The sequence below is a fragment of the Lissotriton helveticus genome, chromosome 2_1, assembly GCF_964261635.1.
Source record: "Lissotriton helveticus chromosome 2_1, aLisHel1.1, whole genome shotgun sequence".
NCBI lineage: Eukaryota > Metazoa > Chordata > Amphibia > Caudata > Salamandridae > Lissotriton > Lissotriton helveticus.
The window spans coordinates 250,586,535-250,602,551 of record NC_136059.1 but is presented as its reverse complement, the minus strand read 5'-3'; the positions used below and the strand labels follow the sequence as shown (position 1 = coordinate 250,602,551).

Sequence of the window (16,017 nt, the reverse complement as noted above, 5' to 3'; positions counted from 1 at the left end):
CGGAAGAATGCGGACCCCCTACAGGGTTGGGGACCCCTCTGCACCTCAAGTGCCTGCATTATGGCCCTGCAATCCCCATAACTTGGGTCTCTTGCCTTCACCATGTAGGGGACATGTAAGGATATATGTTTGTGTTTATGTGGGATCTGCAAGTCCAGCGCGGATTGGTGAAGCGTCTACAGAGAGGATTATATGGAGGCTGTCATACCTGCTGCTCAGCCAGTGTGATTGTGGTGTGGAATGTTGGTGCGTGATGATGCTGTGGAATGTTGGATGAGTGAGCCTGGAGTTGGATCCTCAACATGTTACAACAGGGGCCTACAAAAGAGCAAAACGAAAACCACAAACTCAGGAGGGAAAACGACGTAAAATGACAATAAAGAGTGCACTAAGCCCTTGAAAGTAGGCTGCATCTGGTCCTACAAGGTCAAGTAATACATAGTGCAGAGCTAAAGATTAAATACACTATTTAGCACAAAAAAATAAAACAACTGATAGAGATAGTGGAGTTAACTTTTGAGTGGGTCAGAACAAAGATACAAGGTGCCCTTGGCTGCCAGTAAACCAAAAGAGGAAAGTAATCCACTAAAAAGACGCTGAAGAAACAGACTAACAAGATTTTGTTTTCATCTTCCATTTCTACTATCTACCCAGAGGGAACGATTAAAGTTGGGAAAATCGTAAAATGAATGTACTCACAACTGAGAAAAGGGGGTTAACTTCAATTACACAGAGTAAAGGGTTGAGAAGAGTCAATACTGGGTAAACAAGAGGGTTGCCATAGTGAGTATCAGATATAACAACAGCGGAACATAATCATAAGGCAACCAAATACTAAAGAGGTAGCAGAAGAGGGTCCTCACCACTGTTCCCAACCCAGCAAAGGCAACTCCACCCGGAAAGGATGCAACTACCCCCTGTATAAGAAGGCGAATTATCTCCACTGTAAAATACTCAACATCAGCCACAAAAATAAACAAAGAGAGAACAGAAGTGGAAAGGAGAGGCTGCACTGGACCAAAGGAGATATCTGAGTCTCCACAACCTAAGTTGTTGGCACATTTGAGACTTTACTGAAATAACTAGTGAGATGAGGTCGCCTTTGGCTACACTGAAGGAGACCCACAAATTAGTAAACTAAACAAAATGGGCAAGTAAAACATGAATTTGCGATTGTGGAAGCATGAGAAGGACGGCTAACACACCTATGAGATATTAGACATAAAGAGATGTTAATGTCAAAGAAATACCAGACCCCCCGAACTGAGGTCTACTGGATGGGAGCAGAAGCCAAAAGAAGCTTCTAAATGAAGCTGCAGCATGAAGAGGAGAAACAGGGGAACGCGATCCACAGACATATCAGAAGAGATCTACCTTCTGTAAAGTGGTGATGTATTAAGAGGAAGAGATGAGTGTTGCAAGAAAGGACCATAACATGGTGCAACTCCGCAACCCAGGAGAACGACCTTGGATGAACATGTTGGTATCCGTACACACAAAAATGAGACGTGCCTTCATGATGGCACGTGAATGTTGACAACACAAATATTGGGCAATAAGCATGAAACAAAGCCCTACAAAGCATAGGATAAAACACCAGACCACAAGACACACAATTGATGGCGGAATGCAGAACAACTCAAAACATTCACCCCCAGTCAAGAGATCTGGGTTAAATCCATCATTCTTTTGCTCACCATGCCACACCAGTTTAGACCTGGCCATATGCAAATCAGTCTCCACCCTGTGCCTCATGGGAACAGTCCAGACCGAACTGCCAAGCCAGGTCCTCCCTGGACCGGAATCAAGCATCCTTGGACAGGTTTCTTGCTATCAGCCGTCATCAGCCAGGATAGCTTGACCCCAGTGGTGTGGAGAGCACGGGACTCACGTCTGAGCATACCCGTCCCACTCGGGGTGACAAATGCAAAAACAACAATTGATGGACAGAATGTAGAACAATGTCATACATTCACCCCAGTACAGAGATCTGGGCCTAAATCCATCGTGTTTTTGCACTCCACTCCACCCCAGTTCAGACCTGGCTATATGCAAATCAGTCTTGACCATGTGCCACATGGGAACAGTCCAGCCCGAACTGCCTAGCCAGGCCCTCCCTCGACCGGAAACAAGCATTCTGGGACCGGTTTCGGGATTTCACCCCTCATCAGCCAGGATAGCTTCAATTCAGTGGCACAGTGAGCCCGGGACCTACGTCTGGGCATACCCAGTGCACTTAGGGCGAGGAAGCAAAAGACACACAATTGATGAACGGAATGCAGAACAAATCAAAACATTCACCCCAGTCAAGAGATCTGGGTTAAATCCATCATTCTTTTGCTCACCATGCCACCCCAGTTTAGCGCTGGCCATATGCAAATCAGTCTTGACCCTGTGCATCATGGGAACAGTCCAGCCCGAACTGCCATGCCAGGTCCTCCCTGGACCAGAAACAAGCATCCTAGGACTGGTTTCGGGGTTTCCACCCTCATCAGTCAGGATAGCTTGAATCCAGTGGCACAGTGAGCCCGGGACCCACGTCTGGGCATACCCGGCACACTGAGGGCGAGGAAGCAAAAGGCACACAATTGATGGATGGAATGCAGAACAAATCAAAACATTCACCCCCAGTCACGAGATCTGGGTTAAACTGATCACTCTTTTGCTCACCATGCCACCCCAGTTTAGACCTGGCCGTATGTAAATCAGTCTTGACCCTGTGCCTTATGGGAACAGTCCAGCCCGAACTGCCAAGCCAGGCCCTCCGTGGACCAGAAACAAGCATCCTTGGACTGGTTTCGGGGTATCACCCCTCGTCGGCCAGGATAGCTTGAATCCAGTGGCACAGTGAGCCCGGGACTCACGTCTGGGCATACCCGGCGCACTTAGGGCGAGGAAGCAAAAGACACACAGGGTCAAGACTGATGTGCATATGGCTGGGTTCAAACTGGAATGGCATGGGGAGCAAACAAACAATGGATTTTGGCCCAGATCTTTGTACCGGGGTGAATGTATGACATTGCTCTGCATTCTGTCCATCAATTGTTCTTTTTGCATTGGTCACCTCGAGTGGGACGGGTATGTCCAGACGTGGGTCCTGTGTACTCCATGCAACTGGAGCCAAACACTGATGTGATTTTAGAGGAGATAGCATTCATATGAGAAAATCAAAGACAACAGTGTTGCATGCAGGGATGTGCTGAGATCATTCAAAAAGTGGATTAGGAGCTGCAGACTTCAGAAGGTGTTTCATAGTCTCACAGATCTGGACAATAATTGTTTAGAAGAAGTCAAACTAATAAAAGTGACCCTACAATAATATATCTTGTGGGGGTTGCACAGAACAAACCTCCTATAGACACACCAACAATAGCATGTTGACTGTGAGAGACGCTTAGGACATGTCAAAATCAGTTCCAGATGACCAAATAGCCAAAGTAGGCTCAAGTCTATGGGCCCACACTCCATTTAAGACGCTCCACGACAACGGATCAAAATAATATCGATTTGATCTTGAAAGAAAACTACAATCAAGCGGTCTTAAATTGTTTCCAAAAGAAAGAAAACAAATTATCAATTCAAAGAAACAAAAACTCTACATTAAAGACTCTAGAGAAAATACTATATTAATGTAATGTAGGGGTTTATTAAATGTGTTGGTTGGTAAAAATAAAATATTTATTAGGAGATAATTTGCGAGGAGGCCTGGAATTTCGACTACCTAGGGACCACCACAGGGTTTAATTGGCACCCTTCAAAATACTGCAGGGCAATGTTCCACTGGTCCACAGCAACAATTGCAGGTACTCCAGATTTTGCCCTAAGCCAGGACTCTTGAAATTCTTTATGAGCAAGATTGGGGGGAGCAAGTGATTAGTAGACACATGAAAGGGAGATGGCAGATATTCAATTGGCATTTACCTACATACAATAGTATAAAATTGGTCATCGTGCCTCCTGAAAGGGGTTGAGTCAAGAAAACCAAATGCACCAAAGACAATACGTCAGACGGATCTGCAGGACATCTATATATAACACTTCTGAATATTATCCTGAACCAGGCAATGAACGCTTCACAGCGTACAGACATTATGATGTACAATGGCAGCAGGGAACTTGTAAAACATTGGAATTAAAAGCCTCATCAACATAAGAACAGAAGATATAGGAATATATTCATGGTTTTTCGACTCTGTACGGGCTAAACATATTAACCTGAATTTTTCAGAAAGATATAGAGGAATGATAAAGGGTGGTTGAAATATACTTAGTGGAAGGTTCTGTGCATACACACCTAATAGAGAGGAATAATAGTTCTCATCAACACAGTAGTAGTACAAGAACTATAGAGCAGGGTTCTCCAAAGTCGGTGCTGGATGGTCGGATCCATGGCAGATTTTTAAGATAACTACATTTATCTAAATAGGGACATGCTAAAAATCTGGCATGGATCTGGCCCTCCAGGACCGCCGTTGGAGAACCCCGCTATAGAAGATTTAGAGAACATTCTGTGAGGAGGCCAGGAGAGCAAAGAGCACTTTCTTTGCAAATCACCGGAACCCTCTTAAAAACCCATCTTTTGTAGGCAACTGGAAAGGCAGTGTAAGCCAAATGAAAGAGTACCATGTCAATTCGCAATCTTGAACACAGAATAGATAGGTATGTAAACTTCATTCATATTACTATTGATGTACTATAATGCAAGCACTTTTAAACAGTTTTGCATCCACCTGTTTTGGGCTCTCCTTATTTCGCTGTTTAGACTCTGTAGTCCTCACCGCTGTTCTTGATAATGGCCGCTGCACCATCTGCTGTTGGCCAATCCTCGGAAGCGGCTGTGAAGAATTGCTGGCAGTCCTAGGAGAGAAGTCGATTATTTTATTCTTTACTTCAGAAACAAATGTGCCATATACTAGTCATGATGGGAAGTTACCGCTTTTGCTCTAAATTATATCTTACTCACTAAATGTGTACACTCTACAGGTCAAATCTACAAATGTCTATGGAGACAGACTGTCCTCTATTTTCAATTTCGCAACACGTTCACTCTTAATTTTAGGATATTTCATTTTTCAAATAAGTGTCATATTACTTAATTGCTGATAGAGTTGAATAATTTTCCTTTCACGTTTTTAACCTTATGAATAGGCAGACTATAGATTAGTTACACTATGAAATACAAAAAGGTTGATTTGGCTAAGACATATGAGCTATACACGTATCCATGTCAATCTCATTGCTAATGAGGTCTTTTCTGGATAATGGCTTCGTGATATCCTTTGCCAATCAGAGTCGTGCAGATGTTCGTAGACGTCATGCAATTTTCTCCCATGCTCCAGTTTGTTTTAGCCTAATTTAGTCGCCTCGGGGCACCACAGGGGTCGTGTTTAGAGAAACGTTCACTAAACTGAATGAAATACCAAATAATCTGGCAATACACAAAGGTTTGGAAAATGCTTGGTCCACAACCTGGATATACTAATAGCAGTATTCATTGTGAGTTTAGAACAACAAACACCCTAAGATAAAAATATTCTATACATTGCAATAAGCTTTTCTAGCATTTTAAAGCAATAGATTAGAAAAACATGGAGCTGGTACAGCACATAACACAACATAATAAATCATAACATAACGGTTGGAAATGGCCCTTTTCGCAAGGTTGCCCTAAACTTTTTGCCTTCTACCTCCTCTTTTTTCTGACCTTGTTTTTGTTGGCTATAGGATTCTGGGCACTTTACCACTGCTAACCAGTGCTAAAGGGCATATTCTCTGTACTCCAAACAGGGTAACATTGGCTTATCCACAACTAGCATATTTAATTTACTTATAAGTCCCTAGTAAAATGCACTATATGTGCCCAGGGTCTGTAAAGTAAGTGCTACTAGTGGGCTTGCAGCACTGATTGTGCCACCCACTCAGTAGCCCTGTAAACATGGCTCAGGTCTGCCCTGACAGAGTCTGTGTGTGCAGTTTTAAACTGCCAATTCAACTAGAAAAATGTATCCACTTACGAGGTCCAAACCTTCCCTTTTATCACATGTAAGTCACCCCATTAGTACGCCCTAGGCAGCCCCAGTGGGAGGGTACCGTGTATTTATAAGGTAGGACATGTACTTTGAGCTTTACATGTCCTGGTAAAGAAAAACTGCTAAATTCATTTTTCACTACTGCAAGGCCTATCCCATCCATAGGTTAACATGGGGATTGCCTTAAACATCTTTTAAATGTAATTTTCCAATGGAAGCAGACAGAAAATTGGAATTTGGTGGCTCTGTCCCGGTATTACTCTCTGTCCTGATAATAGCACAGAAACTACCTCTTGCCTTGACTGCGGGATTACCTTTGTACATCAAAAAATTAAAGCGCTCACCTTAACATCTACTACCCCACACAAAATCAGCACATGTTCCAAAGTCAACCCACTGCGCTCTAATCAACGCATGCTCACTCTATAAACATGCTCTTAAGTGTGCCGATTTTCTCATCACACAAAGGACAGATATAGCTTTTATCACAGAACCCTGGGCGACGCAGCGTCCAGACTAGAACTCTCTGTGGAGGTACCACTCGGTTTCTCCTTATTCAGCCAAGACTGTCCATTCAAAAGAGGTGGGAGGTCTTGCAGTCATCTACCAAAGCTCATTTAAAGCAATTTTCATTACCCTAAATACCACAATGTAGCTTGAAGAACTGTCCAAAATTCAAATAATTAACTATGATTTTTTCAGCTGTCAACTGATATATCGGCTGCCTAGCCCCAGGGCAGCTTCCAAATCATCTTCTGGACCAAACAGTCCAGTCCTCGGACTTCACAATCTTGGGTTATTTCAATCTTCATTTGGAAGACGAGTACGACAAGGGATTAACGGATGCTATGGACAGTTTAGGCCTCTCCCATTTTGTCTAGGGAGCTACCCACTCGGCTGGCCATCTGTTGGACGATATTTTTTCCAACAATAACACTCTTCAAATTGCATTACTGTTCCGCTGATCTGCTCCGACACCTAGAGGTCTTATTCACCCTTAAGCCTCAGCATAACCCACATAATTCCCAGCAACCTAAAGAGTGCCAAACAATCCGTCTATGATGATCTATCTCTTTGGAAGCCTTTAGTTCAGCCCTATCCCACAATCACTCATCATCCAGTAATGACCAAAATAGAGCTGCAGCATCTTTTAATTAATGTATTACTACATCTCTGATTTCTATAGCACCTTTGGAAAATCTAAAAAATAGAAAAAGAACAAAGAATCAAGCCCTCAGAACCTTGGTTCGCTGAGGAACTTAGCACCCAGAAGCAACTATGTAGTCGACTAGAAAGTAAATGGAGACTTCATTACAACCCCACTGACAGAGAGGCCTTGTGTGGGGGACGACTCCATACCCTCCATGCCCCTCCGTCCTTTTTACCGTACGGATCACAGTCGAGTGACCACCACTACACGTAGACAGGGTTAATCTGTTCCTCTGCCTCTTGCGTACAGGGAGGGATTTCCCAGATGGGAGAGAGGAACCAATAGGAGGAAGAAGAGGAGGGGCTAATCTTGTAAGGAGAACGCGGAAGTCCCAAGAGTTCGTTGGAGACCGGAGGAGCAAGGAGAACAGACCGCAAGAGAAGAAGCGACTGCCGGGTGGAAGTAGTGTGCCCGGGAAGAAGAACGCCAAGGAGAGACGATTGCGGACGTCGACCCCGACTCCATCTATGACCCCGAAGAAGGAGCGGAAACCTGGTCAGAGGAGTGGTAGACGCCCCGGATACCTACGAGCCGCTGCAACTCAGGAGAGTTGCGGTTGTTGCAGTATGTGAAGCAGAAGGGGGGAGGCAGTAAAGGGAGGTCACCGGGGATTGCGCCGTGTCACGGGGCACTGTGGGGGTTTTTGCACTTGTGTGTGTGTGTGTAATTCCTGCACTGAAACCCCCACCTCCCTTGTTATTTTGAGCACTTCCTACCCCTACTCATGGTCACAGCTATATGTCGCCCAGTCAACACCCTGAAGTTAAGGGGGCTGAAAGAAAGCATATTTACACATCAAATGTGGCTGTATTCTGTTTTGTTGTTCACCACCCTGCAGGCAGCGACATAAAATAAGCCAGTCTAAAACCCTGTGCTACGGTTGTGCCCCCTCTAGACGGTGGAGGGTTCGGTCCTTCAGACTTGTGGAAACAGATCATCTTACCACATTTTTTTTCATTTTCTTCCTTCGTGAGCCTCCTGGGGTGCCCGACTGAACCAAGAACCTGAACTACATAGGACGAACAGCTCGACCACAACACCAGAGGGACAGAAAACGACCTAGACGTCTTGTTGGGCTGACATTTTGTTGGACATTTGCTGCTCTAAATAAAACTCTACCAAAATTGATCCCCGAATTCGCCTCCTTGATTTTCCTTCCACCCGTCCCTCTCACAGGCATACAGTCAATCACTAGCTACCTACAAAACATTAATTCATGCTGAGAAAGCTTGGTATTATATCAATGCCATAGAAGCAGCAAAACACTTAACCAAAGAACTATTTGCAGTGGTAAATAAACTTTCCTGTTTCCCTGCTAATACCATCACCAACACTAGTCAAACTTTCTACAATTGCCTTGCATTCTTCTTTCAGGACAAGAACAAGGCTGTGTACTGCAACTTTTCTAGCAATCATCTTACGGGAATGGTATTATCTTTGAACGCAGGGATATCATACTCCATGCAATATACACAGCTGACCGAACAAAGAATTTTAGTGGACACAACCACTTTTTCTTCTTTTTCTCCTCTTACATTAGCCCAAGTCATGAGCCGATTGCACCAAACCAAATCAGGTTCCCCGCTTGATCCCGGTCTTCCTAGGATTTTCCACTTGGCACCCGAAATTATAGCACCAACCTTCTGACCATTTTTAACTCAATGTTCAACTTGGACAGCTTCCCCTCCCATTGGAAACTGGCATCAGTGCTCCCGCTGCTGAAAAAAATCAAACCTAGGCAACACGGACTACCCTTCCCCACCAAAATGGTGGAAAAAGCGATGAACAGGGAAATTAACTCCTTCATAGAGACATATGGACATCTTGACCCAACCCAGTTCGGCTTCAGAAGCCATCATAGCACCAAACTTGCCTCGATCACTGCTTTACTACAGGTCAGACAAACAGTAGATGCCATAGGTAACACTGCTTTGGTGCTTTTAGATCTCTCTGCGGCATTCAATGCTGTCAATCATTCCACGTTACTGGACCACCTCACCTCGATCAGGATTCAAGGCCGAGCACTATTACTGCTGAAATCCTTTCTCAGTGAGAGAGAACAATTTGTGGCGCTGGAAAATTTTAAATCACCATCTTTTACTCTCCCCTGTGTGGTTCACCAAGGCTCCTCACTGAGCTCTACACTTTTCAATGTGTATGTGGCTACCATTGGCAAAATTGATCAAATCATTTGGGTTCTCTGTGGTGTCATACGCCGATGACACCCAAATCATGCTATCCAAGGCAAGCCACCCTACTGACACTGCCACGGGTTTCCACAACTGCCAGCTTGAGGTTGGAGATTGGATGCATTAAACTGCTTGAAACTTAATACCAACAAAACTGAGGTTCTCCATTTTGGAAGCAATTTCTAATTTTGGGCACATTCATGGTGGCCTCAAGCATTAGGATCTCTCCCACACCTGTAAGGTGAAGAATTTAGGAGTTACCTTTGACCGTCTACTCTCGTTCGAGGGTCACGTCAATACTATCACCTCAGCCTCCTTCTTCATGCTCAAACGTCTCAAAAAGCTCTTCCCATACAATCCTCAATGCCTAAAAAAATGGTAATGTCAGCATTGGTCCTATCCAAGGTCGACTATTGCAAAGCCCTTTTCGCTAACATCAGAAGAAAATGCCTGACCAAATTACAAGTCATTCAGAATGTGGCGGCTCGACTACTTCTAGGCATACCTAGGCAAGAATCTGCCTCTCGTGCACTAAAACATCTAGACTGGATACACAACCATCCTATATCTAAGACCAATTTAAGTTTAAATTCTCCTGGATTGGCTTCTTTTTTTTTCTCTTAAATTCTCCCTCTTACTGTTTTGTCTGAAACCACACCTGCAAGGATGGAATTGGAGCTGGCAAACATGGACTGCCACACTGTGGCCCAGCTCAAGGAGTACTGCAAGGAGAGGAGACTTCCGACCAAAGCACCACCAGTATGGTGGAACTCCAAAAGATGCTGATGCCCTGGGCGGAGGCTCACCAGTCATTGGTTGAAGCCACAGAAGGGGATGAGGAGGTGCAAAGACAAGGAGAGGACCTCCCAGGAATGCACATTCAGCTGAGCGGGATGACTTGACCTTGAAAAAGAACACCCTACCAGGGCAGAGAGCAGTGCATCTTCCCACAGTCTGTCCCCAGAGGATCTGGCGGACAGGAAGAGAGAGGGAGTTCAAGCTGCAGATGGCCTAGTTGCGTATGGAAGAGCAGAAACTACCCATGTCGGGAAGGAAACTGGCCATGGAGTAAAGAATCACTTTGGAGCAGTTGGTTCATGAGAGAAGCCCTAAAGAGCTGGACATTAAGGCTAGACAGGCAAGTCGAGCCGTGATGGTGGCAACATATACAAATTGCCCCCTAGAGACAGGAGGGTCCCAATTCCCAAGGGTCTGTACCTGACGTTGTTGTGGGGGGACGCTACTGACAAACGGTTTGAAGCTTATGAGGTAGCTTTTCAAAAGCATCAGATACCTGAGGAAGACTGGAAGCTTAGCCTTTGGAAATATATCCTTAGTGAGGTGAGGGACTTCTACTGGCCCTAGAAAAGGGGGACAGAATGAGGAAACCCTTGTAAGAAAATTAGTGGCTATTTACTCCACTGGCTCTGGTAATTAGTGGAAAGAAGTACATCAGTTTGACCCCTCAGCTGTACCGAAGAAGAAAGAGCATGCATACAACAGTGTTGTAAAAGCTGTGCATTTGCCCAATAAAGGTCAGAGAGGATGAGAGGCAGGACTGGCAACGGCAGTAGCCCTGAACAAGGGCGTGGATGATCAGAGGGTCGATGTTTACTAAGTCATCAGTCTAATTAATCTGATGAGGTGTCAAGATGTGTAGCAAATAAAAACAAGCATTGGCAAAGCCAACAGGTCTGGCATCGGCTGCCAGCCTTTTAGCAAGTTCATGTTTTGTTTTTGAAGGTTTTTGCAAACCTTTATTGTTCAAGCAGCTGTGGGCCCTCAATCAAAACAAAAACATTGGCTAAAAGCAAAAAAGTGGTTTTGGTCTCACATAAGCATACATTGCCATAGTACTCACCGGTACTCGGTAGCACTGAAGGGAACTACTTTGTGTGTTGAAGTGCTCCTTGTGAAAGGGTAGCAAACCGTAACTCATAGTGAAGTCAGCCATTGGCTGAAGGGTGCTGCCACATTACCCCTTGATGCATGCTGGAGTGGGTGGAAGAAAAATGTGAATGACAGAACCACAAACTAATGGGTGAAGTCTGGCTGTTACACACAATTTTAGTAAAATCAAAAGGTCTTGGCTAACACAGACTTCAAAAAGCCAGTAGGTCTGGCATTGGCTGCAAATCTCTTTCCATTGGAAAGGAGCAGGAAAGAAGAAAATAAGAAAAGAAAGATTAGGCTGATTGATCGTGAGGATTGCCTTATCTTGTGGAATGATCCCATGGTGTTTTTACTTCCTACCTGCATACAAGCTCAGTGCCATCATATCAAATTCAATAAAACTCAATAAAAACTCAATAAAGTATGAAGAAAGCAAGAAGAATCCAACTAACACATCAGGCTCTAAGGCATAATACAAAGCAAAAGAATAAAGTAATAATTAAAGTAAAAACAAAACGAGAGAAGCACTGAAGGAAACTACCTTGCATGTGGATGTGCTCCTTGTGAAAGGGCTAAATGCATTCACGCAAAGTGAAGTTAGCCAGGGTGGAAGTAGTCTGACCAATTGCCCCATGCTGTAGTGGGCAGAAGCAAGACACGAATGACACTGGAACAGACCAATGGATGAAGGAGGGGGGGGACGTAAATATATCAGACATATCATTATAGTAACATCAAAAAGTCTTGGCTAAGGCTAGACCTTAAATAAGGTACTCGGAGACTTGATGCCTCCCTTCTGTTCCATGCCAAACCTGGAGTGTAAGTGAGGGAAAATACATTTGCTTTTGTTAACTTGGAATCTAAGGAACCCAGAGTCAGAAGCAGTGTTACTGGGGAAGACTTTGATGGGAATGACTGCACAGAGATGGAGGCTCGGTCAAATTATTTCCAGGCCAATAAGGGATATGTTTTCTGTTATAAAATTCAAAACATGTAATTACCAGCAATGTATAATTTCTGTGTTTAACAGATGCTGGGAGAAGTAGTCTTGCATTCAAAACAGAATTCTCCTGCTTTGCAATGGCTTGCAAGTTTGAGCTGGGACCATTCACCACCTCAGCAGATGCAGTCAAAAGACGCTACAGTCACCCTTCTTCCTACATCCGATAGTACTGTAGCAGTGATGTTCAGTATATCTGCAGTATATTCAGTGGATGACCATCATAGTGGAACCAAAGCATTTTAACTTGTAAACACAAACATCTTCTTTGGATAAATTAGCAGGTCTTAGTGGAGGGGAGCACTTGGAAATTTATTTAGAAGATAAGGATACAGTAAACACCCATTTTAGGCAAAGATTAGAATGAAAGCACACATTTCCCACTGTGCATGAAAAAAAGAATAATCTATTTGGTATCTGTGCCTTTTCTTATTCCTCCATAAAAAGGCAGAAGCCAAGGAAATTGCTCAAATATTTCCTCAACTGCATACAATGAAGATTATTCTGCTTGTCTGTGTAAGCTACTTGTTCTTATTAGGGGGTAATCCATTCTAGTTGGTATGAGAAAAATAATAAAAGTGCTTCACAAACACCATTGGCAAAGGGTTGTGCGGATGCGAATGGCTTGTCGCAAAAACAAAATCCAAAGAAGGGGGCTAACATAGGGATTGGAAGCACTGACCATATGGGTCAAAGGAAACATTACCTTCTCAGTCTTCCTCCACTTTTTGGACCCGTGAGCAATTTATTTTCTGCAGAGAGAAATTAAAGTTGAAATGACAAAAGATTAACAGTCATCAAAGAAAACATTTTTCTTTCTACCATGCTCCATAATAAAATAAATACCCTCATTACATTTTCTTATGAACAATATTACCATCATAATATGTATGAATGTCAGACACTTTACGAAAGTTAGGTGAGCAGCAGAGAGTACAGATGACGATCCACATACTCTTAAAGAGATATCTGCAGCCATTTGGATGAGATCTTCATTGACCAGCAACACCAACCCAATTGCTGGGGCCATTTTAAGTCTCTCCCACTACGCCTATGCGTACTTTCTAAAGCCAGCTATCTGTTTATACTGATGTGTAGGAGCAGATTGCTTTGAATTCTGGTGAGATTGCACAGAGGAGAACACATACATCTTGGAGGGAGAAAAGCAGTAGCAAAAGAAGCCAAGAAAGAATTCCACTATGCATTTTTATTCCAGAAATTTGTATACTAATTCCAGACTGTGAAAACTCTGTTTGAGCTTGGAGTTAAATAGCTCAAGGAAAATTACTCAAGAAGCCATATGGCAAATGAAAGACCTCAATGGGTTCTGTCATCCATAATTACAAAGAAGGTTTATGTGCCCAATGACTTGATGCAACCTAGCTCAATCCCATTTCTAAATAGCAGGGTTACTTTCCAGTTTTGGCTATTTCTTTCATTCAAAATGATAAACCTCGGAAGAGAGTAACGATCACGACATGCTATTTTCAAGTTCTCTTGACCCAGAAAAAATAAAAATCTTGAGTCATAAGCTGCAGTGCCTTGATGCTTATGGCAATGTATGACAGCATTATGCTTGCATACTGATCAATGCACTGCACCAGAAGGCCAATATATGTACTTAAACTTGATTCTGAGTGAGGGAATAACAAGAAACTAGAGAATTTTTTGTATGTAGGGTGCAAGAAAAGATTTGATTATCCACCATTGGGCAAGAAGCTTGATACATAAAAATGGTGTGCATGGGGCCTATAGAAGGACGACTTTACTAATCACAGAAGGCAACAATAATGTACAGGGAATGTGGTTTATGAGATTGCTGAGAAGTAGATTAGGGGGTGGGGAAAAAGCCATATAAAAAATGGGTAGTGCGTCAGAAAAACTGTTGTGACCATTTAAGACGAGATGCGCGGGTAAGCCTCCCCTCCATCTTTTCTGACTTTTTTGGGACTATTTGTCCCCTGGTATTAAGTGGACTTTCTATCCTGCTGAGGCAGATTTGGGTAAACACCCTCAATCCACCCCTAGGCGAGCAGATCGACTGATGCACCCTTTGTGAGATTGGGGTAAGGCACGATGCCTTGGCAAGCTGCCCCAGTCACCCAGGCATCTCGCTGTGCTCCCACCCCGGAAGAGGTGCACGTTAGCAGAATCCCATGTACTGTGTCATCTCAAACTTCAGTGACATTGCAGCTGGCTGCTTGGTATTCCATTCAGAGGTGAATGACTTGTTGTAGAACAGTCTGCCAGGGGCGTGGCTTGGACGCCAAAGAAGATGGCAGCGTGACTGTGGAGCTTCGTGCCGACGGTCCTCAGGTAGCTCAGTTTTGAGTGGGTAGCACCTCTCTTCTGGACTAAGGATGTAGGACTTCAACTTCCTTTTATTGCGGTAAGCATTTGGATCCTTCATTTGCAGACTTTCTCCTGTTTTTCGAAATTTTTGTTGGTGCGAAACTTTGCTTCACAAAACGGCCACCATTTTGGATCCTCTACATCGCACTTCGTGCTCTCTTCAAAATGCTCAGCTCTTACAATTAGGAAGCGCCTGGTGATTTACATCTCGTGTTGGGCAAGTGAACTTCCCTATTTATTAAGAACCTTGATGCTTTCTTGACATTTCAAGAGATATAGTGTGACTTATTTACTAACGGCCGCCATTTTGTGCTTCCCTCGTCACACCTCTTACTTCGAGATTTAGCCTGTTTCTGGATCATTGGGTGTCTGTCATACTGTTGCTCAAAAGACTTTGTTTATTTTCGATTTATTTTCATCGAATACATATAAATTGAAGGCACCCTTACTCAAAATGTTTTGTAGCCTTTTTTCGGCATTGTAGCTTTCTCTCTGCTTGTGCGCAGTTGGCATATCTATTTTAGAAAGAACAAAGATTTTTTTGTGCCTTTACTCTTCAGACTATCTTGTTTTTATTGAATAATCTTCTACATTATAAATTGAAGAGCTTATATACCCTCACTATGTAACCTTTTTCACTTTTCCTCACATTCATAGTGATTTTGTTGACTAAGAGGGTGGACCCTGCAATTTCCTTTTAAAACTGAAACGTCATTCTCCTCACAGTGCACCTGACTTTGCTGTATTGATTTTGAAAACTCAAAATTAAGCATTGTTTACTATACTTCCTTTGTCTTTTTATGGGGATACTAAGAAACCTTAAGCTTGCTACTTCTTCCAAACTTACTGCACACTCAGATTCGGACTCTACTCTCAACAAAACAGAGGACATTTCTCCTCAGAAACCTGATCACACGATAGGCACCATTCCAAAAACACAACTTTCAAGCAAACTACCTGCGATTTCCACTAAACGACCGAAAAAATACCCTCCTTCTCCAGTGAACTCATCTTCAGTCTCCATGGATATAATTCTTGAAGAAATTTGTGCTTTGAAACCCTTCATGGAGGAAACTAATAAAACTCTACAGCATTTGGATGATAAGTGGTCTTCGTTGGAATCACGTATGCTTGTTGTGGAACAAAGAACAGATTCTCTTCAAGTCTCATGTTCTCGCATTTCAATTCTGGACTCTGAAATATCTCTACTTAAGAAGCAATCTGAAAATTTAGGAAATTAAAATCGCAGAGACAACCTTCGAATTTTTGATCTTCCCAAAAATATTGAGGGCTTCAATCTAACCGTCTTCTTTCAAACATTTTTGCCTAAGGTCGTGAACGTAT

The 16,017-nt window shown here is 43.3% G+C and overlaps 1 protein-coding gene across 1 annotated transcript in view; it reads right to left on the bottom strand.

Annotated features, from left to right (window-relative positions):
- KATNAL2 (katanin catalytic subunit A1 like 2) overlaps positions 1–16,017 on the bottom strand; it is a 291,910-nt gene that overhangs the window by 221,114 nt on the left and 54,779 nt on the right. Inside the window, exons 4-5 of the mRNA XM_078677255.1 lie at positions 13,028–13,073; positions 4,731–4,857 (exon numbers count right to left, since the gene is read on the bottom strand). Of these exons, the coding sequence (XP_078533381.1) occupies positions 4,731–4,857; positions 13,028–13,073 (173 nt within the window). The remainder of the gene's footprint in view (positions 1–4,730; positions 4,858–13,027; positions 13,074–16,017) is intronic.